At 39.8% G+C, this 27,408-nt stretch overlaps 1 protein-coding gene across 3 annotated transcripts; it reads right to left on the bottom strand.

Annotated features, from left to right (window-relative positions):
- Positions 1–2,630: 2,630 nt before the first annotated feature.
- Positions 2,631–26,458, bottom strand: kcnj5 (potassium inwardly rectifying channel subfamily J member 5). 3 transcript variants are annotated; one of them, XM_080888211.1, is made up of 4 exons: positions 26,305–26,458; positions 16,376–16,450; positions 13,398–14,271; positions 2,631–4,603 (listed from the first exon to the last, which is right to left on the bottom strand). In XM_080888211.1, exons 1-4 carry the CDS (start codon positions 26,347–26,349, stop codon positions 4,218–4,220), a joined length of 1,380 nt encoding a protein of 459 aa, XP_080744337.1. In that variant the 5' UTR covers positions 26,350–26,458; the 3' UTR covers positions 2,631–4,217. The 3 variants fall into 3 exon arrangements, with proteins under 3 accessions (XP_080744337.1, XP_080744338.1, XP_080744339.1); XM_080888212.1 differs by having other exon boundaries at positions 16,376–16,455; positions 26,305–26,442; XM_080888213.1 differs by lacking the exon at positions 26,305–26,458 and adding an exon at positions 14,368–14,474 and having other exon boundaries at positions 16,376–16,390.
- Between the last annotated feature and the right edge of the window lie 950 nt (positions 26,459–27,408).

The following is a 27,408-nucleotide window of genomic DNA, read 5'->3' on the forward strand; positions in this document are numbered from 1 at the left end:
TGTACTAATGCTTTATTAACTTTAACACTGACTAGTTCCTTCAGTATGTTTGGTTCTTCCTGGTTGTCTGTTTTTCTTAGCAGGTAAATTTGAGGGAGCTCAATCTGCAGCCACACTCTACAGCCATAGAAATCCTCATCAAAGGCTGCCATCGACATCAAAGGGTAGACCTCTGTCTACTGGCTGGAAAAGGCAAAGGTTTCTCTGTCTCACTCTGTGCCTCCATCTGTCTGTATCATTCAAAACTCGGGGAAAAAGATCATTCCTCAACTCGCAGTGCTATCGATTTTCTCTTTTTATACATCTTTAAAAGTTTTTGTGTTGACTTAACGGTGGAGTGTGTGGTGATGATGCTGTCCTTAACACAAGGGTTGCAGCATATTTGTGCTCTAAGAACAACATAGCTGCTTTATGAAGTTCAGAAAACTTTTTTATGTGGATTTGCAACTACTTGAACCACAGACTGTATAACTGACTTGCAGCAGACAAATTTTCATCATGAACAAACAGCAGACTGAATTACGTCACCGCGTAAAGTGCAATTGGTTCCTTTCCTCCATCTGAAGCTGCATTACATAACGTTTTCTAACACGTTCACTGCTGGATTCAAGAGGATTTCAGCTTCTGTTCTGACTAACACTGCAGGGAAAGATTCCCAGGAAACCCAGCAGACCACGTGCACAGCTGTGTGTGCAAAAGTGCCTTCTGCTGATGTGTGTAGCACACGCAAGCGAAGGAGTTAAATTGCAGCCTTTCATGAAAGACAGAGACAAAGAGGGAGAGAAAAGATATAAGTGACACGAACCCGTCTTTTACCAGTGGGAGCTTCAAGGGAATGAAACGAGGGGAGTCATTACAGTATCATGTAAGACGAGATTTGAATGCTTAATAAGATATAATTGCAGCAGGGAGACATAGTTGCTAAAAATGGGACAATGGGGTTTAGGAGCTTGTCCTTTAGTCTCTGGATGGGTTCTGAAAGAAAGAAACGTCTGAAATCAGCACGGGCATAAAGTATTTGCTCGCTTTACTCGGCTCTGTCAGTTTGTCCGTGTTTGTTCTCGGTGGGAGATGTTTGACAGGGTCAGCTTGTTTGCAAAACAAAACATGATGGACAGAAAAAGAATATGGAAAAAACTCAAACAACTGCAGAAGTCATCCCCGCCTGCTGTCTCTCAGGGACTGTGATTCTTTCCCTCATGCAGGATGCTTTATTCTGACTACTGAGATGTTAATGGCCAACGTGCTTTCTTCTTCATTCAATACATGCATAATTTAACAGAAGGGGGAGCATTTTAGCTAGGCGTCTTAAGCAGACGAACAATAGCTAGTGTCTTGAAGTGGTGCCATTCATCTTTATCTTTAGAAATGTACCTGTCTTTGATTTCCTTTTGGCAGAAATAGCATGTGCAACTTGGCAAAATAATAAAAGAACATTTTGTGTGTTGTTTTGTTTGCATGTGTCATTGTAGGCACGAGGTTGTCATGACTGTGCAGTCTTGTCTGTCTCCTCTTTCTCTCTCTCTTTCTCGCAAACACACACACACACACACACACACACACACACACACACACACACACACACACACACACACACACACACACGCTCATCCCCATGCACCTGCCTTGGGTATCTATTTCAATGCACCACTTAATGGATGCATTATATTCATCATCGTACATTATTCAGATTTGAATCAGGGTCTGTCAGCTTGCTGGCAATTCAACTTCCACATTTAATAGCTTGGACAAGAATAGCCTTGACAGCACATTGCTGTGATTCACTGAATTTCTATGGCACGCTGGCCACTGAATGTAACACCATGTTTCATTTTCCTAACTGGTTGTACTCTTTGAAATGTCATTACCCCTGTGACTTCTGCAGTGTTTTCTCTGTTGGTAGTTAATAGCTGCGGTGCCTTTCTTAATCAGTCTGCTGGCTGTTGTGCATGCAAATTCAATCGTAGTCACAGAAAACACAAAGCTGACTCAGGGAAACTGTTTAAGTCCTGAAGGTTCTAGCAGCCACAGTAATGTTAATCCATTTTTTGAAATTCAGGCGTGCGGTAGGGGCAGGGGGTGTGTGGTGGAAACAAAGTTGCTCTAATCTTCCCACATTTGTTTTCCTTGCCTCAAGCTTAAATGCAAGACGAGATTGTTCTGCACTCATAATTGCTGGTTGCTAAAGTTCCCTTCTCATGATTTGATGCACAGCTAATCCAGTTTTCAGGTAGCATGTGTACGAGGCGCAGTCGTTTCACCCAGAGCCACTTGAGTTAAATGTGTCATTTTATCACACATCAGCTGATAGAGTTCAGAGTCACTCCACATCAAGGTACTTTTAAATCCTCAGTCGCAACGTCATGTGCGAAATGCCTACACATTCATAGACTCCCATACACTTGTTTGTGCATGTGCAGATTATCTAAAAGGAACATGTTGTTCTTTCGGCCATATTATGTTTATTCCCACAAGAACACACAGAAAACAGATGACATTCAAGGAATGAAAAAAATGACCTCACTTGAATGATAAATATACTAAGGTGCCAAAATGTCATAGTGAAAATCATTTTTAAAAAAAGGCATCAAATTAAATAAAAGAAATTACCCAAAAAATGGGGGGTTTTCTTTTGGTGATTTTAAAATTGCACATCATGTGACAGTATACTGTAGAATGAATGTAGAATTAATTAATGTATAATTTGGCTGACTAGAAAATACCCTGTTTTTCCTGTTACCTCATCCATGCAAGCTCAAGTGACCTTCAAGGACAAGTCTAAAGTTTAAAGGACCATAAAGTATATAATGTGAAACATCTAGGGCTTGTGTGATGGTGGTGAATTTGCAGACTGAATGTGTGTGCTCACTAAAAAAGTGCCAGATTATAGGGCAAAAGCTGAGGGTGACCTTCAAAGGGGGGAAAAAAGAACAGCAATAAGTTAGCCAGATGCTAAAGTCACGAAATAAGACATCCTGTTTATATCTTTAGTATATTTAGCTTTAATGCAGCTGAAAATATCAAGGTTGATTATCTGTAAGCTTTTAAAACAAACAAAAAAAAAACATAAAACGGATACATGGGATATTACATTTTGCTTGAGGAGCATTTGAAATTGTCATATATAAAAATCAAGAGCATTTCAAATAGGATTTGAGCTTGAACATTACATATAAGTGTTGAAAGCTATATCTGGATGTTAGTTTTAACTAGAACTGACATGCATTAGCCAGTGGCGGTGGCTAGGTGGGAGGGTAGGGTAGGTCAGTGTGGAGTCCCCTTTATAAAGAAATTGTGCTTTATGTACCAGGGGCTTGAAATGAAAGCTTCATTTGCTGCAGTGGGCAGGTGAATTAAATCTTTAACCAACCATACCGTAGCACATTTATGCAGTTTTGCCAGCATTTGCCTTGTTGTTATTCTTAGTTTAAAAACCTGAAAATGGGTAGAAAATGAGGTACTAGCTGGTTTGTTTTGGGTCAAGGCTCCCAGTGTGTCGAGGACAGAATTAGACATCTATAACGAGAGACAGCACAGACGTGAGAAAAAGTGCGATCAAAGAAAATAACACTGGATTGTGGTTGCCGGCACACATTGCCTTCATAATGTTCTTATTTGTTTGTGCATACTTGAAGACTCTTTCCTTCTAGGTGAGTGAGATTTCTGACGCAGAAGAACAACAGTGACAGAGAAAGGATAATAATCTCCTATATTAAATCAAAAAAATTGCAGATAACAAGGTTCCATTACCACACAGAAGCTGCAGTCAGACACACGAGCTGAGTTATGAGATTATGCTTTAACGAAGCTGAATTAACACACTCTAAAATGAGAATACTGGATTCATAATAAGCCCATGGTAAGCTGTCATGGCTACCAGTTTCCGCTCAAGTTTACATTATACAACTTGAACTGTCAGAGTTATAGCAGTAAGTGGTCATTATTGTATATAAAAACACAATCTGAACCCCCCCACCTGTAAGTGTAGATATAGATACTGTACATGTGTTTCTCTGTATGTGGACTATTTGTCTACAAAACCAATCTATACTATAGATTGACACTCTAGTAGAGGAATATTGCATGAGTTGGTGGCTGGAGATATGTCTTTTATCTCTGAGTGCTGCAAAGGACCAAGCCGGCCATTGACCAAATGAAACCATATAATGTCATATGTCTTTATCCAAAGTTTTCTGGGCTTTTAGCTGTCAAACCCATCAGTCAGACAGTCTGTCAGCAAGTGGGAGCTCCTCTAAAGCAGCGGCTGAGCCATTGGTCTCCCCTCTGTCACCCCCTGAAACCCTCTCTTCAATCTCCTCATCTTGGCTCAGTGGATCCTGCTGTGACAGTCGGTTTAGGGGGTCAAACGTATGCATTTTGGGTTCAGGGCTGAGGAGGGAAAGCTGTGGCAATAACGGCTCCTCGCGAAGTTTAGCCGCCATCTCCTTGGCGCTGCAGGTGGGTGTGTTGGTCTCATAGACATCGTGGAAATTATTGTAATCTACCTCGTAGAAGCCCTTCTCTAAGGATAGCACTGGAGTGAAGCGGTAACCCCACAGGACCTCAGTGTCCAGGTACGAACTTCTTGCCTGACACGTCATCCCTGCCAAAAGGTAAAGACAGGTGTATGTACACACACAAACATTCACACAAAATCAAAGAGCACACACGACAGTCCGAGGGGTCCATACATGAGAAACCAGAGAGCCAAACACACACAACCAGAGTGGATAGGTAAGCACACAATGACATAGAAAGAGGCATAGGGAGAAAGAGCATCAGTTAATTATTCATGGTTACAAAAGAACAGCAAAGACGTGCATACTGTTTTCTCTACACTCCTATCATCAGTCTCCAATCATATAACTAGAGTATTTTTTTAAACACTGAAGTATTTGGCTAGTTTGTTGAGTTTACACATAAAAAAGACTGTATGCCATTAGTTGTGTTTTAATAGTAAGCAAATCTGAATAAAAATAGTACACGTCACATGCCAATATTGTGTGTGCACATGCTTTGATAGTCAAAAGGCAAAACAACTACGCATTGATTCATTTAAATGCTAAAGGCACATGTTAATTGCATGTTTGTAACTTTTGCTCAGTAAAGTATTAAAGTATGGTTTAACACTGTGGCTTAACACAGGTGTGTTACTCAAATAGCAACAATAAAAGCTTGGTGTAAGTATAAGACTTGGGAGGCAGCATTCACAATATATTTTATAACAGCATTTCTGCTTGCAAAAGTGTAACTGGTAACACTAACAATATATAAATAACGTCCTCATTTTATGTTTGACAGCGTTTTAGTAGGTAAAGGTGAATGGCTTGGACATGAATTGAGCTGTGGTTTGGGGAAGGCCTCGAAGGGGACTGAAGAGGAAGAATTGAAAAGGGGAGGGACGGTAGGGCACGTAAACAAGATTGAACAGCTTGTAGGACTGGGGGAACCTATATAGATGAGAACCAGAAGGAGCAGTATGGAGGCGTGGTCCGACTCGTGAAATTCCGATACTTAATCTCCAACTAAATAGCATTCCTTTTTGATGAGCTACATCCATGGTCTTGTTATTATACATGGTGGATGTGTGGCACAGCTACTGAAGCAGTGCAACTGTAAAAGTCCCTTTGCATGTTTTCTTTTATGACAAGTGCAAATGTCTGCTCATGTTTACATATCATTTGTAGGGCTGAGAAAACTGGCTAACCTAAGTCGAACTCTTGCTATCGTTGTCATTAGTTATAACTGTGTTTTTCTTCCAGTGTAGGTAGCTGGTGTGAAATAGCCTTAAAAATGTGAGCTGCAGAAAGTTAGTGGTGCAGTTAATACGTTCTTGTTAATAAATTAAATATGACCTAAAGCTAAATAGCAGCTAGCATCAGAAACCACTGCATTTTTTTTATTGAGGAAAAAATAATAAAACAGTATTTCACCATACCTCCTCATTGATAACTTTAAAGCAATTTTAAAATGAAGCATTTCAATATTTAATCATATAAAGTTGGGCTCAGAGGCTTACATTATTCATCATGGGCATAAATGTCTTGCTAATCTTGGGCTTTTATTGATATCTTTGAACTGTTCTTTTTCCTGGGTGGAATTTGAACAGCATACATCTTTAATGACTTTACAATACAAACATTAAGTGCACAAGTGTGAATTTTCTCTAATCCACACAGGGACAAAATTCTTCCTACAGGGAACCAAACTAATATTTGGCTAAATGTCCAAATATTGTTGCACTGGACATGAGCTTTTTGCATATTTCTGGCTGGATCTTTTAAGCCAAATTCTTTGCAGAATTATTAGAGATTACTTAATTCTTTAGTTTTCCTGGTACGTACCTGGCTTTTAAGCAAAGTCTACATATGTTCATGTGGTTGAGGTCAGGGCTTTAGAAAAATTAATTGAGTGTGGACAGTGACACTGATGTTCTAGTAGTTTCCAGTTCATGGCAAGCTTGAGACTTAATGGTTCCTGGGTTTATTATGAACATCCTAACCATTTCTCTGTGACAGTTTGGCTCTTCTTTTACGTCTTGGCAAAGGGGTGCCATACCCAAATAACTTATATTTACATAGATTTGTTTGAAATACTGCTCTTGGAATCTGCAGTTGTTTACTCAATATGCCTAAGGCTTATCAAGTTAAAAGGCATTATATAACCTTCAAGTGTTTGTATAGATTTGGGTCTGTATAGATGTGCTTTTGTCCTTGCATGGAACAAAGAATTCCAAATTGTATGGAAACCTGTCCACGCAATTTGTTTTTCAATAAAGATGTGTGCTGTACAATCATTCCACCCAGGAACAAAGAACAGTTCAAAGAAATCATTAAAACCCCAAATTACCATGGCATTCGTGCCCACAGTGAATGCATATAAACTTCTGACAGCAAAGTAAGTTTTCCCACTTCTCAGTATTCTGTCTGTTTTTATATCAGCAGCTTTGAAAAGTCTGCGTCAATTAGCTAATAAGACTTACAGCTTTTAAAATAGCCACAAAATAATCACTGCCACAACTTTCCAAGCTGGAGCAATCATCCACACGCGCGATATGTAGCTGTATATCACTTTAAACTGCAAACATCTGACTTTCCATCGATAACCTTTGAAATAAATAATCTGTATGTATGTAACATCCCCAAAAACATCAAGCATGGGATGAAACTGATATGGTATCTAGTGTGAGAGGAGAGGCTTTTGCACATTTTCTTCAGCTTTCCCTCTGGATATGAGTGGCCTACTTTCCACATTTAACTTGTGAAATATAGCATCTTTCAGTTCCTAATGACAAGAGATTCTATAGTGTATTTTAAGGTTGTTGAAATAGTATTTGATGTGTTTGTTTTAAAGCCCTAGTTTAGTAGTCTAAATCCATTAAGCTGTTCAATGAAGATCCTTAGTACCTTCTCCTGTTGGCATGTAGTGGTGCACAGGCTTTGTCATGACTGTCACAAAACAATATTTGACTTTATATTGGCCTCGTGGAAGATAGAGACTTCACAGATATAATTACAGTATTTTGCTAATGAATTAATTTAGTCCCTATTGTTGTGATCAGATAGTACTCCCCCCCCCCCCCCCCCCCTTGTTTATTAGCCATTTTAATAAACAAAGACCCTCCTGATAGCCATGTGTAGATTGTTATTGTAAATTTCATTGTGATACATTATAAATATACAGTAAAAAAAACAACTGATGTTTCTTTTAGGATAATTTGGTCACTTCTGCAGAAGCAGTATCTGGAGATTTCTACAGCTTGTAAAGAGGACTCAGATTTGTTTCATCCATACAGTGAGTGCAACGAGTACATTTCCTCCAAAACAATGCCGCACAAATGTAGTAATCAGGGTGAATTAAAAAAAAAGGATTTTCCAAATGGAAACCATATATTTCATTGGTTTCCATTTGGAGGTGCAACTTTAAGTCTCATGGTATCATGCCTGCTGGAAAATGGAACAGATTCTTTTCCAAAGGAAAAAGGCTACCATGGAAAACTGCCGTCATGGAAAAAGATCATGACCTGTGAGCATACCATGACTTGAAATCCAGGTGGAAACGATTTGTTGAACTTGACATATCCTTACAGTAAGTGACAGTGATAGAGCCTAGAACATCATTGACACATCATGTATTAGTCTCTTCTAGGTGATTTTGTTTACTACCAATGTGTCCATCATGCAAATAGTTGTAGTAATCTTGCTAACGGATAAACCATATAAACAGTATCATCAAAAAAGTTAAATTGTAAAGGTCAAGTTGAAGGTTGTAACTTGACCATGTGTCTTGACTCTTTTGTTTTTGCCCTCAAGGGTTCCTGTCAGCACACACGTGTCCTCTGATGAACAAAGATGCTGAGGGCTTATCTTGTGACTTTCTTTCTACTTTTTGTTTGTGGGCCGAGGCAAAAACCTCGAGACAATCGACCATCCTTCTTCAATCTGAAAATCTGCTATTAAACATGCTCTAATGAACTTAACTGCTGATACATAGGCTGCAGGCTTTGTATTGTAAATCAAGAATCAGCCTCTATCAAAGAATCACAAATGATGACCAAACAAACAAACAAATAAACATAAACAATGAAAACCAACCAACTAAGTAAATAAAAAAATAAATAAGTAATGACTCCTGAAATGTCATTCTAAGCTTAGTTATTGTTTGTATTAAACTTTAATGGCCCCATCTCAGTGTTTGAAAAGATTGTTTGCTTTATATTAATTCTGGCAGCCTACAGTCATATTCACTTTTTTTCTTTTCATTTGTCTCTCTTTTCACCATTTGAAATCATATTTGTGGGTCCTGCTGCAGATATCGGTTTTATGAATTTTCTTGCAAAGTATAAAACAAAAAACAGCAGTGCAGACACCGTTGTTTTCACAAGCAACAATGATGATGATGCAATATTCTTTCTGTATTCTGAGAACTGGCATAAAAGAGGGTTTATTTTATATATAAATATTGTGAAGGACACAGGGGACAAACACACTATGTTCAGTTCAGTTTAGAAACACTTCTCATAATGACAGCAAAGTTTGTTGTTAGCAACATAGTGTATATGACTGGGCCTCCATCACAGCAAGTACTAAATAGAATGAAGCATGGTCACGTACAGTTTTAGTTTCCTAATATAAAACATCAAAACTGCATCTGCTGTATGTTGCTGACAACAAACCTCTAGTGGCTTTATTGTTTTAAAGTACCGCAGTGAGTGTTTTGTGAGTGAAGATGCTGTATGACTTTATCTCTTACATAGCTGTGGAGGAGTTTTGACCCACTCTTCTTTATAAAGGTGTATCAGTTCATCAAGGTTTGTGGGCCTGCATTTATGCTCAGCTTTCTTAAGTTCCTGCCACAGGATTTCAGTCAGGTTTAGGTCTTTTCTTTTTCAGCCATTCTGTTTGATTCTTTCTACTTGGGTTCATTGTCCTGTTGCATCACTCAGTTTGGGGCAAGCTTTCACTGTAGGACAGACTGACTCACATTTACCTCTAAAATACTTCGGTATGCAGTACAGTTCATGGTCTACTCAATGACTGCAAGGTGCTCAGGGACTATGAATGCAAAAAAAGCCCATATCATTAGCCCTACACCACCATGCATTACAGTTGGTATAAGGTGTACGTGTGGATATGTTGTGTTTGGTTTTTACCAACATGGTGCTATGCATTATATCCAAACAACTTGCTCTTCTTTTTTCAGTTTCTTTGAGCCTTGCACAATCTGACCTTGGAATTAATTTATTGGGATATCTACTCTTGGGAAGATTGGCAGCTGTCTTGAATGCTTTCCACTTGTGAATGATCTTTCTCACAGGAGATGATCAACTTTATGCCAAATTGACTAGATTTAGGATCATTGCTGTATTGTCGCAGGGCCATTACCTTACAATCTGAATCGCCTTGAGGCCACTGTTGTTTTAATTTGGTGCTATATAAGGAAAATCTAACTCAATTGAATGTGTTTCCTCCAAACATTGTTTTAAACTGAGTGTTTCAGACCTGACAAATACCTAAAGCTCTACCTTTTAGGTACACACTTGCTGATGATCACTTTATCAAGTGCATTTAATTAGGAGCATCTAGCTGCTACTTATTCTCTGAGTTTATATGGAAACATCAAGGGTGTACCTTTTATATTAAAGTGTTTCAGAATTTTGGCCATTGTTTTGTTTGAATAAACTGTGTAATATATATTTCCTGCTTTGCAGTTCATCTAAGGCACTGTTATTATTTCTTATCATATCCCAATATGTAAAACTTTAGAATTTAAAGAGGGTGTACTTTCTTTTTACCGTGACCGTACATCTTAAATCTAGAGTCTGACTCAAAGTCACAGCCAGAGTGCAGCCAATGAGGAAATTACAAGCAAGGCACACTTTACTAAATTGAGTGCATAAAACGTAGTGCATGCACATGTAATACAATTTGCTCCCATGTTTTTAATAAATGTTGCCCCACATTTCCATAATTCTTGGCCACAGGATTCATTCCAGTGTTTTGATTCTCATTAAAGAAGCCACCCTCCAAAATGGATTATTGAATTGCACTGGACTGTGATGTAATTGAGAAGAGACTTTCCTCAAAAGTGCAACTTTGTAAAGGGATATTTTCCCAAAATCAGTCAAGACACCAACAGCGTCCTGTTTGTTACACCACAACATTTTGTAAAAGAAAAAGGAAAAAAAAGAAAAAAAGAAAGACGAATTTTACATCATTATTATTGTTATTAAGATAACTAAAACCTCCACTGCAAAGGAGGGTCAGCAAATTGCTGTTTGCAATCATTGAATGACTTCTCTCTCATGCTGTGTTGCAGCATAAAAGCTCAAACCAAGGCACCAGTATTCTCATGTCGGGTATGGCTATTTTGAGAAAGATAGATGGATATTTGTTAATTGAGTTAATACAATATGGATTGCATGTTTGAGTCTGCATGCCAATTAATGAAAGAAGACTGAATCATTTATTTGCACTTTGCACACAGTCTCTGTGTGCTCTTCTCATAGCTGACTGCACGGCAATGTTATTTGCCTACATATGGCGTACTTTCATAAAAACTTGATTGTGCCTCATTGTCCCCCCTTTACAACAGGGCAGAGGTGTTTGTGCTGTTGACCAGGGAAGTTTGGATCTCTGCTCTTTGCAGCAAAATAGCTGGTGCGATGACCTCATTTTATGTGGGAGAAAGACTATCCTGTTGTGCTGGACTTCTCCATAAGCACTTATCACTTATATAGCATTTAACAGGCTCGTTAGTATCTACATCTATGGATATGTAGGAAAGTTTTTCAATCAAATCACAACATTACCACTTTGGAATTTTCAAATAGGTGTCATAAAACTTTTTAAAAAAGGTTTTATTATTTTTATTAAATAGTATTATTAAAAAAGTATTAATAAGTACTAATAAGTACTACTACTACTACTACTACTACTACTAATAATAATAATAATAAGTATTAATAAGTAATTCCCATTAAGACTTTATAGAAAAGGGAGTGAGGGAAGCAGGGGTGGCCTATTTTTTTGTTTGTTTTTATTAAAGTAAAACCATTCCTTGCTTTCAATTAAATATGAAATTGATAGCTTTTGTTGCATCAGCTAAAGTGATCCAAAGTCTTGTGTAAGAATCTCATTCAGTTTAAACTTTATTTTAAACTCCAATTTAAATTTGGAATAAAAAGTGTGAACATGATTGCATAATTTTACTCATCTTATACTCATTAGACTCGGTTATTGTATCGTGACATTTTCCCACGATTTTAAGTTGACTAACTGTGAAGTGTATCATAAGCTGCTTTTATTTCAGAGAGCCGCTTTGTTATTGCAATTACACTTGAAAAGCAAAATTTGGTTTAATATGTCATGTTTGTGTTTTGCTTTTTTAAAAAAAACAAAAAACAACAACAAACAAATAATGTGGAAGCACCTCTTGTAAGTGATTTCCAGAGCCTTACTCACCACTATGCTGCACACCACAGGCTACACAGCTAACAAGTAATGGCTGCGAGAGCATGAAGCCAGTTTCACCACCCACGTATGTATCGCTTCCAAAATATACGTGACGACATCCACGTGAGGTCGTACGCAGGATATTTTGTTTATTAATGACTTTTTATTAACGACACGTAAAGCCTGGGCCTGAGGTAGCTTTCTGTCTGTCACTGTGTTCTTTCTCACGCACAGAATGAAAGTCTCACATACAAAAAAGGAAGTGGGGGAGGGCTGGTGGATGGTCAGATTAGTTTGTTGCCTAGCGGTCAAGGACAGTGACGACATAACCCCTGCATGATGCCATGGTCTCTGCCGGTGAAGCGAAAGGTGATTTAATGCCTGAGTCAAGTATCAAGCAGTGTGAGCAGGAAGTGGGATGACTGCTGGTGCTTTGCAGGAAAAAGGAAATAAATAAATAAATAAGATGAAATAGAGCAGAAATGTTCACACGAATGCAAAGCTGTGTCTGGTCATATTAGGTCATTTGATGGTTTGTTAGAATTTTCAAAAAGCCAACTGTGGCATCATCAGACCGCTAATCACTGTGTGTCTCCTTTACTCATGTGAAGTATGATGCAATCCAGTAAAGTAAATTAGTAGCATGTATAATTCAATTAATTTAAAATGAGTATATTGTAATAAGTCCTTCAACAAAGGCCATTAAAAAATGCAGGTTAGGCATATAAACAATACTTGATTTAGCCACAGGAACAAGTTAGATTGACAAATGACTTGTGTTGAACTTGTGGTCTTGACTGCAGTTTTAAGCTGGGAAATACTTTCTGGAACTTTACAGATACACCTGGTCATCTCTGCGCCATTAATGTAACCAGCCTGCAGCACTTTTCAGGACTGCTTGGTTTTTACCAAAAACACACGCCAACATTGCAGGTAGGTACGCTTCATTGAATTGAAAATAAACAGTATCAAAGGCAAAACTTTGAAGTAGCAACAGTAGAGATGCCGGTACAGATAAACATTTGTAAAGAGGTTTTAGAGTTTATTTGTCTGCCTCGGTTGAAGGAAGAAATATTTAGTTTTGCAGTTAAAGATTAAATAAAAGAACAGTCAACAACTGTTGTGGAATTAAGAAAATATACATTTCAAACAATTTATTGACTCTAAACTGACCCATATAGAATAGGAAAGATATAAAAAAATGTCTTCTATTTTTTAATGCATTATTATTAGGTTTTAATTAGTATCTCTGTCTTTCCATCATTTCCAGTAAGCAGCGCTTACTGGCAGGCTCACCTTTCCTCTTTCGCCTCTCCATCCATTAATCCATCCTAGCTCACTGCTTGCAACATTTCCTCATCTCTTTTTTTATTGACTTATCCTCATTTGTATGCCCTCCCATACTTCCTTTACCCCTTCCTGATAATCTTACCCCCTTCATACCTGTGGCCTCCACCATTCCCTCAAGAATAACCACAATCTCGAACTCCTCCTTTTCCATTTGCGCCAGGGACATTTCCCAGAAGGGGCTCTTCTCATTTATTTCATGAGAGATGATGAGTGGTGAGACCAAGAACAGCCGGTCATCCCCTGTGTCAAAGCCAATGTTGATGTCAGTCTGGTTGAGCGGGATGAACTCCCCCTCTTTGGTCTGCTGTGAGCGGATCAGCTTTGCTCGAATCGATGCCTCCACAATGTGAGAGTTCCTCAGGTCGCCCACCCGAAACATCAGGCACATCTTGTTATCTCGCACCGATATGACAGCGTTGTGTGAGAACATGAGGGTCTCAGCACGGTTCTTTGGCTGTGAAATCTTAACAAACATGCAGCCCACCATCATGGCATTGACAATGGAACCCAAGATGGCCTGCACCAAAAGTAGTATAATACCTTCAGGGCATTTTTCGGTAATTACACGATAACCATACCCAATGGTGGTCTCCGTTTCAATGGAGAAGAGGAAGGCTGAGACAAAACTATTAAGGTTCTCCACACAGGGGGTCCAGCCCTCCTCGTCACCATGCACTAGATCCCCACGGATGAGTGCGATCAGCCACCAAAGAAACCCAAAGAAGAGCCAGTTGACTACATAGACCAGTGTGAAAATAAAGAAACTAAGACGCCAGCGTAGGTCCACCAGCGTAGTGAACAAGTCACTGAGGTAACGGTAGGTCTCTTGCACGTTTCCATGATGAACGTTGCATTTACCATCCTTTTGCACGTAGCGCTGACGTGGCTTCTTCACTGGGTCGGCTATCAGGTGGGTTCGCTCTGTAGAGATCTGAGGCTCCCTCAAATGTTTGGGAAGCTTCTTCACCTATGTGAAAGAAAAAAGACAGAGTGCTAAAGTAAGGAAAAGAAAAACGGTCAAAGAAATTAGGCATGAAAAGACAGAATTAGAGAGATATTTTACCCGCATTGATTTGCTCTGAAGAATTTGTTAGGCATAGTGTGCTGGAAGATGTATGTGTTAACTATCACTGCAGTATGGGATTTTCTATCAGGTTTTGCTAAGCCACACTAGAGGTGAGGGAGAGAAGATAAGCGAGGCAAATCAAATTAAGAGCCGTTACAAAGTCACTTTGTAGATGTCTATGTATACACAGAGGGCAAAAAAGAAACAGAGAGTAAGGACACAACAAGAACACAAGGACACTCAAGCCTTTGTCTATGTTGGCCCAGCTCCAGCGAGGCAATCTGGCTCCACAACTGTGCCCTGCCTTCCTCCCTGTCCCTTGTGTTCTTTTGCACTCTATGGAACATTTGCAACCTCGGATAAGAACAGATCTACCACCATCCTTTAAAAGACCCTTTAAAAGACCCTAAAAAAACTGATGTATAACTAAAGAATCACCTTACACTTGTAGGCATTATTATAATATCATATTATAATATCATATTTTGTTGAGTTTATTTATGGTTAGAAAAGGCAATGCTTCACAATGTAGCTATAAATTCAAACATGATTTGGAAAAAAAAATGTTTTTTTGGCCTCCCTCTTACACAAATAAATACATAAAAGACCAACATACACCAAAGACAATGTTTTAAGGGACCTTTCAGAAAAGCACAGGGACTCTTTATTGAGACATTGACGCTGTCAGATCTCAGTTGGTAAATGAAATGATTGTGTCAAGACGAGACAACGATTGTGTCTCTTTCTGCTAATCTTACACCTGCAAACCATTTCTCCCCACAGCCACACGTTCATCAACAGGGAAGTTGCATCCATCATAGGGATGATCATTATCGTAGTTTAGTTGGAGAACAGCACAGTGTGAGCCACAAACAGTGTCCTTTTTGGTGCCTTTGATTGTAATGCCTGAAAAATAAAACCTGCCGGATTTTTATTTTAATTTTCAAATCTGTGTCAGCTGCTTTTTAACTGCAGCTGTGCTAGGTCACATCTATATACTATTGATTTTCTAGATATAGATTTAATGTAATCAGTTTTTAAGGACCATTTTGAAAAAGAAGAATTGAAAGACTATTCTTATTGATCTGCATTGCAATTAGTGGCTTGATGACCGTGCGTTCACTAAATGTTATTACAGACCATAGTCAGGGAAAATGCATCAAACAGTCATGCAGAATGCAGTCGGCACACCGCTTTTTAAGGTAATGCTTTAAGCGTTTCTTCTCTACTGACAAGATGACTTGACGTATGGCCGTGTTTTCTCGAGTTGTTAAACGCTACTACAGAGGTTTTCAATGAAAGACAGCCAAAACAGGCCTTTTCATTTCCACTCTTTGAGCTGGGTTAATTGAGTGATAGATGAAGACATCACAGCTAGTGCTGCCCAAACTCCAGCCTTTGTAGTCAATACTGTCCCTGGGGGTGATGGCCCTTAAAACAAATTCATTAGCTGTCTCTGTTTGGCACTAGTAAGTACTGGGAGTTTTCTCTCACTGAGCCTCGCCAGACAAGGTTGAGTAAGCTGCATAAGTTTCAATCAGCTTGGGAATTCAGGATAGATAACAACTCCACTAGTTATTTGGGATGGCTGTTTTTTTGGTCATTATCTTCACTGCCAGGTAAACTGAATTAAACACTTATTTAAACTACTAAAAAAATTACACTTTGGTAGCCTTAATTCATGTTCATAGTACTTATTTTATCTATTCAATAATTCTACAGCATATCTACTTTATAGGGTAGATAAATTCTTAAGTTCTTAAGCATTTCCATAATGCTTTCCACAATGCTTTGTTTTCAATGTCAGAGCTTTCCATATTATTCATTCTTATCGTCTCTCTATATATCTCTCATCTATTTTTCTACCCCTGCTTTCCCAAAAACGAGGTCTCACCTCCACTCTCTCATATAGTTTCTCTAGTATTTCACAGTTAATCTCTCCCAGTTGTTTAAATATAAAGTAATACAGATTGGGCAAAATACAGTGTGTGTACTGTGCGAATACCTGTGCAGGGGTGACGCCTATCTCCATGTTGTGGTCCATTAGGACTCGGGAATCTCCTGCCATCCTCAGCTGGAGCTAACCTGTCGAAAATGAAAAAGTGCTTCATGGGATTTGTTATACTAAACATATTTCCAGAATGGTCATTTGTTTTTTTTTAAATAAACCAATGCGACAAACAATAAAAGGTCATAGCTATGTTACTGAAAGAGTACATACTGCATTGTAGGTACAATCTCAGGCTTTTTACATTTCAACCCCTAGGTATTGCATAACAGATACAGGTATTGCGTGAACACATTGCATTTAGTTGCATCCATTACTGAAGCTGATTTGGTCCGTGTGCAACTGTAGCAAGATTTGGGTGCTTTGGAAAATATGTTGGTCATAACTTTTGCAGACAGGATTTGTAGGCGCAGCCAGTGGTTTAAGGCTGTCTGGTTTATGTTCACAGGATCTCGACTCTGCTTTTTGTGGATTGTTGACCTCCAGCTTACACTGCGGCAGTTTTCCTTAGCACCTCCAGATCTGAGGCAGTGGTTTTAAGCTAAAAAAAAATGGTAGGTTCCAGACTGGGAAGGAGTTGTTGCACCAATAAAGTATCTCAGGCCTGGTTCAAAGGAGGGATGAGGGTCCAGCTTGAAATTAAGAGGTGGACTGGTGAGAATGAGAGGTGAGTTGAGTGAGTGTTGATTTGTTGTTTCTTCTTCACTCTTTTTTTTCTTCCCCCCACTAACTGTGTTTTTACACCATTCTGAATTTAATCATTAGTTATTATTAATCTCTGGCAGGGTCTTTACCTTGCAACATAAAGTACCTTGAGACAACTGTTGTTGTGGTTTGGCACTATATAAATAAAATCTAATTAAAACTGAATTAAACCACGCCTACAACATATAGGTAGAAAATGAAAGAATAACATCACCCATGAAAGTGCACTGTTTTACAAAATAGACTCAATAAAACAAACTTCAAATGGTTTCTAGGTTCACTCTTGGATCTCAGTAATTCAGGAAGTACTCAGAATAGAGATGGCACATTGAAAGAAGACAATTTGGGCAACAGCACGCTTCCTGGACACTTCTTAAGGCGAGGTGTTTTGAGCACCCAAAACACTTGGCCTGAAGAGGATACACTTAGGAGCTCATGTCTCATCTGGCCTGTGGCTGCATAGAAAGAAGGTGTGTCTCTGCTCAGACTGCTTCTCCAAGACCAGAACTCAGATAAGCAGAAAATGGATGAATGGCTTTGAAATCGCATGAATTTGTCATTATGTCAGGGTTTGCCAGATGGTATATTAAGAGATCACAGAAAGCTATAAGGTTAAAAAAGGTCAAGCCATTGCAGTTGTAATTGTTGCAATATATTTTTTCAAAAGTCTATATAAAGATTTCTTTCATGTAGGCATTTCCAGGGATGTACTTGTGGGGGGAAATTACTGTTATGGCAGCTTGACTTTGCTGCGTAGAAGCAAAAGTAAGCTTATTTTTGAAGAAAACAAAAGATATTCAAAATATAAAGGCACAAAATGTCTTTATTTTTTACTCCTGTTTAACTGCTTGTTAACCCAAATATCTAACCAACAAATCACAAGACAGCAGCTCAACGTATTTAGGAATGCAGACATGGCCCAGACATTCAGCTAAAGTTCTAACTGTGTCAGAAATGAGGAAGAAAGGTGATTTATGTGAATCTGAACGTGAGACAGCTGCTGACCTGCTAGGATTTTTCCCATTTTTCCTGACCTTTTTGTTTTTATATTGGTCAGTAAAACACATAAAATATCCAGTTAGTGGCAGTTCACTGGCATAAAATGTCTTGCTGATAGTAGAGGTCAGTGGAGAATGACCAAATGCTGACAGGGAGACAACAACAACTGAAAAACAAAGCAAAAAAACAAACAAACCAAACACTCATTACAATTAAGTTATGGAGAAGAGCGTCTCTGAATGCACAACATGAAGCAGATTGGCTACAACAGCAGAAGACCACACAGGTCCCAATTATGTCATCAAAATTAGAAAATGCGTCTAGTTGTACCAGTTAAGTAATGCAGCCCATCTGAGTATTGTTGCTGATCCTGTTATCCCTTTATGACCACAGTGCACCCATCTTCTGGTGCCACAAAACTCCAGTCACCTCAAACTGGTTTCTTGAATGACATTGAGTTGAGCTTTAATCAGTGAGAACACAGCCATATGTATTTATTAGTATTTAGCTCAAAAAACTGCTGTAGGTGATCACCGCCAAGAAGAGCTAGCATCATGGCCGCACGCTGCTAGTTAATGAACACAGCACACTGCCAAACTAGAGCACTGAACGTGCCAAAATGTTTGCTGACAGTGTAGTTTGCATGTTTTACCAATAACTGTACTGGCAATGCACTATCTGCATGTAGCAAGTCAAGCATGAATATTTTTTCACGGTTATGTTTTGGTATACACAGCGCAGGGAACATTTGAGGTCAAGACTGAATCACAAGACAGGATGTGAGCATTTGTTACATAAACCTAACCACACTGAGGATATCAGCTGTGAGGCTGAGCATTTCCATGAATTCAGTTTCTTGTAAACTAGGTTTGACAAAGCAAATCATTTGTGCATCATTTCATGCACAAAATAATGCACACAAATGGAGGACGTGAGGGCAAAAGTCAGCACCTGAACAACCCTGATGTGCTCGCTTAATTTTATTTCCAGTTCAGACTCATGAAGTAAATATTAAATATTTGACTATAACCACCAAACAAGACCTAAGTAAGGGATTAGCTGACCTTATCACGCTGGAGGTGACCCAGTGCCCAATGCTGACCAATTTGCCTGGATGATGAGGCTCAGCTGCACATTTTTATTTTAATGATGTCATTTTCCCAAAGAGCAGGCTCCTCATCGCCATCGTTGCCAGTTCTTGTGACTGTGTGTACCCACTCGCACACACCGCTCTCTCGATAAAAAACGAAACAACAACAACAAAAAACCCCGAACACTGCTTTCACTCTATTCATCATCCTGCCCATTAAATTTAATGATTATTCTCTTAATCAGTTAGTGGCAGAGAAATAAGCACCTTCAGCTGTTTCCTTCCCTTTACATTCATTCCAATATAAAATGAGCATACATATTTTCTTTGTGGTTGTTTTTAGCACAACTGAAGCCAGTAGGTGATGTGCTGTGACAGCCTCCGGTGCAGTGTGATGCGGTTTTAAAGAGCTTTTCCTCTGCTGTTGAGTTGTATTACAAAACAGGTATTTTTAAACATCTGTTGTGTGAGGTCCAAAGTGACAGGGAAAGTAGAAAGGGAACACTTTGAACGTCTCCTGAATGATGTGGGATTTAATTACTGCCACTACTATAATTTTAGAGGGAAGTGGTGTGTATGTGGGGTTTCAGATGAAGCCCTAGTTTTGGAAGCAATCTTACTACACCTTTGGAGCCCCAAAAGAGGCAATTAATTTATAGAGCCCCTGGGTGTTATTTGAAAATCAGATACTTTTAATTTGCTCAAAGAACAAGGGATACACGGGGCCTTGAAAGTAACCAAGCAAAGGAACAGTAAATTACCTTTGTGGCTCGTTCTTGACCTTAACAACACCTGACATTTCTTTGCCATCTGTCTTTGATGTTACTTTATTTGATCACTGACAAACGAGGGGAGGGAATACAAAAGCGAGCACAGGGGAAGTGAGAGGACCACGTCACAAACCAGATCCACACAGGAATGTAGTGTTGACAATGTTCGTCCAAAGCAAAGGGCAGAGTGACGTGACAGGCATCTGAGCAGAGAAAACACAGACAGACAGACAGACAGCAGAGGTGCGCACAAAGCTTTCAGCATAACTTGCTGAATACATTGCAGGGGTTGCAAGGTCTCACTTTCTGACTCGTTTTTTTTTAGGTTCTCCCATGAATTAAATATGATTCCCCAGAGATTTGTGAACTCCAGACCCGTGTGCGCTTTCAGAAAGGCTGTAATTGCAGTGTCTGCTCGCAGTTGCAGATTCAACAAGCCCGAATGAGAAGTGTTCGAAATGGATACCAGCTGGGGTGTTTTATCTCAGCGCTTTAAGAGGGTAACAAGCATTTATCTTGTTACCCGAAGAGTGACAGGATGCTTTGGTTGAATTGTGTTTGTGTCCTGATAACAAGAGCACTCATCTATTGTGTTTAAAGCCAAGAGGTACTAGTAAACCAGGCAACTTGCCTCCTAAGGGATATCTACACTACATATATTTCCCTTATTTGCTGACACCGCATGCTATAAACAATTATCCATACAGAGCGCAGCAAAATGTGCTTTGTTCTCCGTCTAACCTGTAGCAAGCACTATAATTTCCCCTCAGGGGCTGACTGGTACTGAATAGAATTTGCTTTGTGATTTAATTTCCTATATTTTCCTGAACTTCAGAAACTTGTATTGTCAGCTTTGTGAAGTAAGAGCGAGCTTGTAACTGAGCTAAGAGAGGTTCACATCAATACTAATCACCAACATGCAAATAAAGCCCTTGAATCAGATCCAATCCTGAATTATAATTCTTACTTGATCAACTGTTTGGTTCAGTAATCCCCCAATTTCTTCTTTATTTCACATTATGTGGAGATTATCGATTGTGCTTTCCTTATTTCCTGTCTGAAAGCTTTGCAATTGTGCTTATTTTGGAAATGCTGACGCTCGCCCCAGTCAGGAATAACTTTCAGGATCCAAAATAAAAGATAAAATCTGCAGTATTTTTAATACAAATAAAACAGCATGCATTTTTAGTGACTTCACACTAGACTTTTACCTGACAGTGGTGCTTCATTTCACCATTCCTCATTGACCTTTCTGCTGAGCATGACAGGGTTACAAATGGCAGCAAGATATGCAGCAAACACAGCAGTATCCCTTAGTTCAACGGTAAAAACAGGACTATTGGAGGATCTCATCCATAGATTTTGAGCTCATGGATGAGTGTTTTCTGTTGTTTCATCAAAAAAAGAAAGACAAATGGTGCTGATAGTGAGAAAAATAAATAAAAACACAGGCTGAGGATGAAGAATAAGAAAAAATAGAATAAAAAGAGAAGAAAGGCAGATGTTGCTAATTTTGTGAAGATGTTTTTAGGATTATCTTAAGACATTAAGACGTCAGCTAGATTTAGGTTTACCAGTCCCTGCATGGTAAAGATATCTGCACTGGTAGAGTCTTTCTACAGGAGCACAAGAGCTTTGTATTTGCTTGACTGTCCACGCTTCTCCACTCCTCCCTTCAGTCATGGTTACTGGACCTGTCATGATTATCCAAGGCTAAGACTGGCCCATAAAATAACATGGCTTCATCCCTATCTCTGCTCACTTATGACACTTTGAGGTCGGGCAGGTCAAATGACTAAAAATGTCCCCAGCTAGTTTGTCTCCAGGCTCTGCAAACACACACACGCACACACACGAACTTACCAACTTACCATGTACCATTTTCCCATTATGCCCGATAGTGAGCTGAGTGTATCCAGTTGTGCCCTTCCTTCGAATGACCTTCTCCGGAGTGACACTGCTGCACCAAGACATTCCATTCACACTGGAGAAATAATTTTCCTAATGATTCATCCCACTCTCTCACACACACATCCTTTGCATCACACCTTCCTTGATTGAGTCTTTTCACTACTGTACAGTTTTTACAAAAAATTCACCAAAGCCAAAAATGTCAGTCTTCCACTAAGATGAGCACCTTTACAAAAGAAAAAGTGATGGCCATTTCACATTGCTGCTGAAGTGGCAGTCGATGGGATTAAAACCCAACACCTACTGGAGCCAAATCGCACCCTCTTCAACCATGCTGGCCTGAAGTGTGAGAGACGTGATGGAAACAGAAGTGAGATGTGTGAGGCAGAGAGGTGGATATGCTCCCTAACACCCCCTAACTTCTTCTGTGCAGTCTATAAATTGGACCCACTGATACAAATTCTCTGCATCCAAAATCAGTCTTAGTGTACTCGCTTATTAATCCTCTGCCTCATCTAACTGTAGAGGACAGAACAGGAGGGGAAGATGAGGTGAAGTGAGGCCACAAGCATGGTAGGGGTGGGGCTGCAGAGCCGGGCAGCACATGGAGAATGGTGGAAGAGCCAAAGGTCATGATCTGGATCAGAATTCATAACATGCTTCACTGTGTCCCCGTGCTTGTCCCTTTGAGGATGCTCCTTCTCCATAGTCAGCACATACTAAGTCAGAATGAAATGAGATTAGGGTCTGTCAGTTGCATGTTAAAAAACAAAAAACAAAACAAACCCAAACCTTATTCCGGTATGTTGGGTATAGCAGCAGAGTAACAAGGTCTCTGCTCAGTTTTTTGCTGACGTGTCCTTCAGCGGAAAGCTCAAACCTCTGTTTCTGACAGCAGATGACATGCTGTGAGTGAGTCCAATCTGCATAAATGTGAAGCAAGTTGGTGTCGAAGCAAAAAAGCAGAGCAATCTTGAAAACATTCTTTCAAAAGATGTCAAATTAAAAAAGAACATGGTGTCACTCCATAGGCCTTAACCGTGCAGCACGTTGCTCTTGCATCTCTGCTAATGAATGGTAAATGTACGGAGACTTTGCAGATCCATCATCTTCCTCTTGGTGATGGATGCTCACATCCCGTGCATAAAACCTGATAAAAATCACTCTGATCCGATAGAACAGATCCGAGGTGTATTTACATTTTCATCCTTTTTGACGTTATTATTGTAATTTTTTTTCGAGTGCTCAAAATTAAGTATGTGCATCAGCAGTATGTGCTCTTCTGTATAAAAAGCTGTATTTATCACAATGCTGATTAATGCGCATTGTTCTTACGATAAGAGAAAGGAAAAAAACATGGTTACACAATATGGATCGAATTTAGTCAAGCTGTCATTGTGTCTGCAAATGATATTGATGGGCATTTGTTATACTGGCCAAACAAAATAGCAGACTGGTGCATTTCAAACTAAACAACATCCAATTCTGCCAGCATGTCTGAAGACAGATATTTACAAGTACATGCACCATGTAAATGTCCCACAATGCAATTGCCCTTGTGTGATTTAGCTAACTGGCCTGGCTTGAAATGTTATCCACTGGATATGAGACATCAATGCACATCTCCTACAGACTGCAATGCCTGACAAAGGCAGCCATGTGCATAGTGCAAGCATTCTCCCTTAACATAGTAAATAAAGGATAGTGCAAGCAATAACCTGCTGCTAACAGAAAGGAGCACGGCCCATCATGAACATGTCCACTTAACCTGCAAATGTGACAATTTTTCACATTTTTTAAAATGTAGCCAGTGACAGAGTACATTTTACAGTCCTGTTGTTAAAGAGGTAGCTTTGCAGCATTAGTTTTTAATCCTCTCACACCACCTGGACAGCATATGTTACTAGAAAGCTCACTGAGGGATGTTCAGAGCAAAGTGTCCTGAAACATCCAACAATTTTTAAAAGATTTCTTGGCAATTACCCACGTACAGAACAACACTGCATCAAGCTACAAGATCCCTAAGGCTGTTTTTTTCCCATTCATGATGGGTAACCCTAGGTATATGTAGAAGTGTAGACATGCTTTAATGTTTTTTATGTTAGTATAGGTGTGCTGGACAAAAAGACAACCATGACACAAAGCAGTGATCCCTGAAGCAGTCATCTCATTACCAAACACAGGGTGAAGGTTTATTTGTGTTGTGTGTAGGCTGGAGCAGCAGCAGCAGCAGTCTCATGCACTCTATCAACTTTATGTGTGATGAGACTATAGAGAAAACGCACGCTCTGTGAAGTTGTGGCAGAAGCAGAGAGTGTGCCATGTTATAAATCTGCTACATAAGCATTGTAGGTGCCACTTTAACATACAGTGGACAAGCACCGATTTCCATTGGTTGCAGATTTATGAGCACATAAACAGAGTGATTGATCTTCCTGAGGGAAAGACTAGATTATTTAAGAAATTGTATTCAGCACATCTGTCTCTTGCAAGTAACACAAGCATCAGATTGCTTGCATGTACAGCTCACAGAGTGGCGGGGCTTTGAATTATAGACAGTAGTTTATCAAGAGCACAAGCTAAAACTGAAGGAGAATTTATAGATGGCAACTAGTTCAGTAGGGCTGCATAAACAAGGCATCTTTATGTAGATCTATAAAAAAATAAGATACTGTAATTCTGAGCTGCACTCGGAGATGGATGCACATTTTCCAGGGTGTGTGATACTAAAAAAAAAAGAAAAGAAAAGATGCAAAAAGCAAAAGAAAGACAGACAAAATCTTCACGGCTGGCTAATCTCTTGACACAAATGTGCCACTGTGGTATTAGAGAATCGCGGATGTGGTTTTCTCCCCATCCCCTTGAGACACACAGTCTTAACAAAATAAACACATCCAATTAATTATTCACACTGTCTTGTCTTTTGAGAGTCTCTTTAGATCCTGCTGAGCATTATTCCTGCCCTTTGCCCTGTTTTGTCCACTTGTTAGGGAGATCTGAACACGGGCTTAGTAGGAGGGGGAAATGAGGTGCACAGCCATGAATTACAGTTGCAATGATAGCCCTATGAGGTCAAAGGCCTATCTATCAAAAAGCATTACATCACAGCAGTTCACACTTTCCATCTGCAGCCTTGAAATAGCAAATCACTGTTCAAGCAGATGCGAGAAGGGTCACGGTGAATTGCAGTGATTAAAAGTAACGTCGAGTGTGGCAAATAAGCAGGTTTTTGTTGCAAATTTCGGCATTAGGATATCACCCCGGGCTTTCCCTTTTTCTGGGTTTGAGTTTGAGTGATGTGTAAAAATGTGGTTAATGATCAGAGCATCGGCTTTAGTATTCCTCCACATTAAAAAATCATGATCGAGTCTGCACATTGCCTTGACACCGTCTTCCCGATGTGCCTTGATGAGACGATACCAGGACAGACAGGAGCTTTAGAGATCAATTAATGTGACCATTAAGCCCGCTGCAATGTCATCAAAGTTTTACAGCAGCAACTCTTGAGATGTGTCTCCCAGAGAGTCCGCCATACAGTAAGGGAGGTTGGGGAAAAAAAGTGGGGTGCATGAGACATTAAAGCGAGCAGCTGTATAATCTCCAGGTCAGAAAAGAGGAATTATTTTCTCTTAACACTTTTGATGCAGTCTGCAATATTCATACCAGCAGCTATCACGACCCAATGTCCTTTGCTTCATCTCCAACTTTTATAGAATGTAAAAAAAGAAACATGCAAAGCCCAAACATGCTGCGCTGCATGTTGGACGTGCGAGACCCCCTCCTCTACACACACGCGCGCACAGTCACACTTACAGTAACACACAGATGCACGTTCACTTTAGGTTCGCTGCTGCGCTTGTAAAACTCCTGCATTGTACTGAGAGAACTACAGCACGGAGCCCAAATAGGCACAAACAGTAGAAGCGTTGACAGGCTTTTCTCTGCTTGCGTCAGAGATATTCAATGCCTTTTTGATTACCCTGCCCCCTGCAATGAGGGGATGCATAGTGATGATCTATATATCACTGCAGTGACATAGGATTGGGGTGGGGGTAAAGGGGGGGGAGTGCAAGATGTGGTGATAAAGGTTATTGCTGAAGTACCATAAACAATTTTCTTTTCCCGGTCTCTTCCTCTTGAATTAGCTTACATGTTCTCTTTCAATCGGCCATTGCATTCGCTGTTTCTAAATAGTGGATATTGGATTCTCACAGTTTTGGATTTCTCCTTGTAGTAATGCACACTTTTTTTATTTGTCAATTCTCAAACAAATAATGCTGTCATGCTATGCCATTCGCAGTCAAACTGAGAGAAGACAGCTTGGACGAGGTGCCACGGTCGTATCATGCATCAATGGCTTTAAAAACCTCCCCTCTCCTCTTTTGCCTTCCTCTCCCTGTCTCTTCCTCTGCTTTTTTTTCCCTCCTCCATCGGCGGTGAACGACGCTTACCTTCAGGTCTCTGCAGGAGTAGCTGGCGGGCTCCCTTCGAGGCATTTCACAGCGGTTCTTCTTCCCAGGACTGCACGCTCCTTTCCTGGCTTTGTTCAATAAACAACAGCCCTCCTGCCTCCCTCCTGCCACCCAGCTCCTTCTGCTCTTCACCACTCTCTATCTACTCCTGTGTGAGAGGGGGGTCTGTCTGTGCTTGTGTGTGAGGGAAAGAGGGAGTGAGAGAGAGAGAGCTAGAGGTAGAGTGGATGCGAGAGGAGATGGGAAGGATGTTAATATGCATGTGTTTTTTTTTCCTGTCTATTTTTCCTGTTCCTGTCTTCTCACTTCGACTGAGATTGTACTCTCCGTCTCTCGGGATTTGTCCTTTATTGGAGTGTATGTGTTTATGCCTGTTTGCACTGAGCATCAGTTTCAGTGTGTGTGTATGTGTATACATCTACCACATGGTTCCTTTTTTATCTGCTGCATAGGCAGAGAGAAATAGACTCAGAAAAGTCAAGTACAGTGAGAGGGAGGCAAAGTCAGATGAGGGTGGTGTATGTGTGTGTGTGTGTTTGGCTGCAGACAGGGAAAGAGCAGTCATGTACAGTAGTGTGGTATAATCAATTGCTCTAGAACTGCAGTTGAAAAAACACCCTGAGGGGTTGAGAGAGTCATAAAAAAGTAGAAACAGTGAAAAGAGATCTCATACAAAAAATAGCTGGAGCAAGACAAATAAGAGCTGAAAAGGGAAAAAAGAACCAAAACATACGAGACAGAGGTGAAGGAGGTGCTAAAAAGAGTGAAAAGGACCCTTTGGACCTAGAAGTTCAGTTTTCAAGTCACACACTAGCACCTAACGTAGAATAAAGGATGCCTGTATAAACAAACTGAAACTATAGTCTCATGCAGTCACATCAGCCATGCTGATGGTCACTGAGCTCATGGGGCAATGATCAGTGTGGAGTTTATTCAAATACATCCATGTAGATATTCATTGATCATATTTCAAATTTTGTTACCAGGGTAATATGTACACAAAATATGATACCCATCAGGCTGCGGGCAGAGAGGTGGATGCTTGACACTGAGATGTTATTAGCATGACATACAGAAAACTGA

Source organism: Rhamphochromis sp. 'chilingali' (assembly GCF_963969265.1).
Source record: "Rhamphochromis sp. 'chilingali' genome assembly, chromosome: 8".
Taxonomy (NCBI): domain Eukaryota; kingdom Metazoa; phylum Chordata; class Actinopteri; order Cichliformes; family Cichlidae; genus Rhamphochromis; species Rhamphochromis sp. 'chilingali'.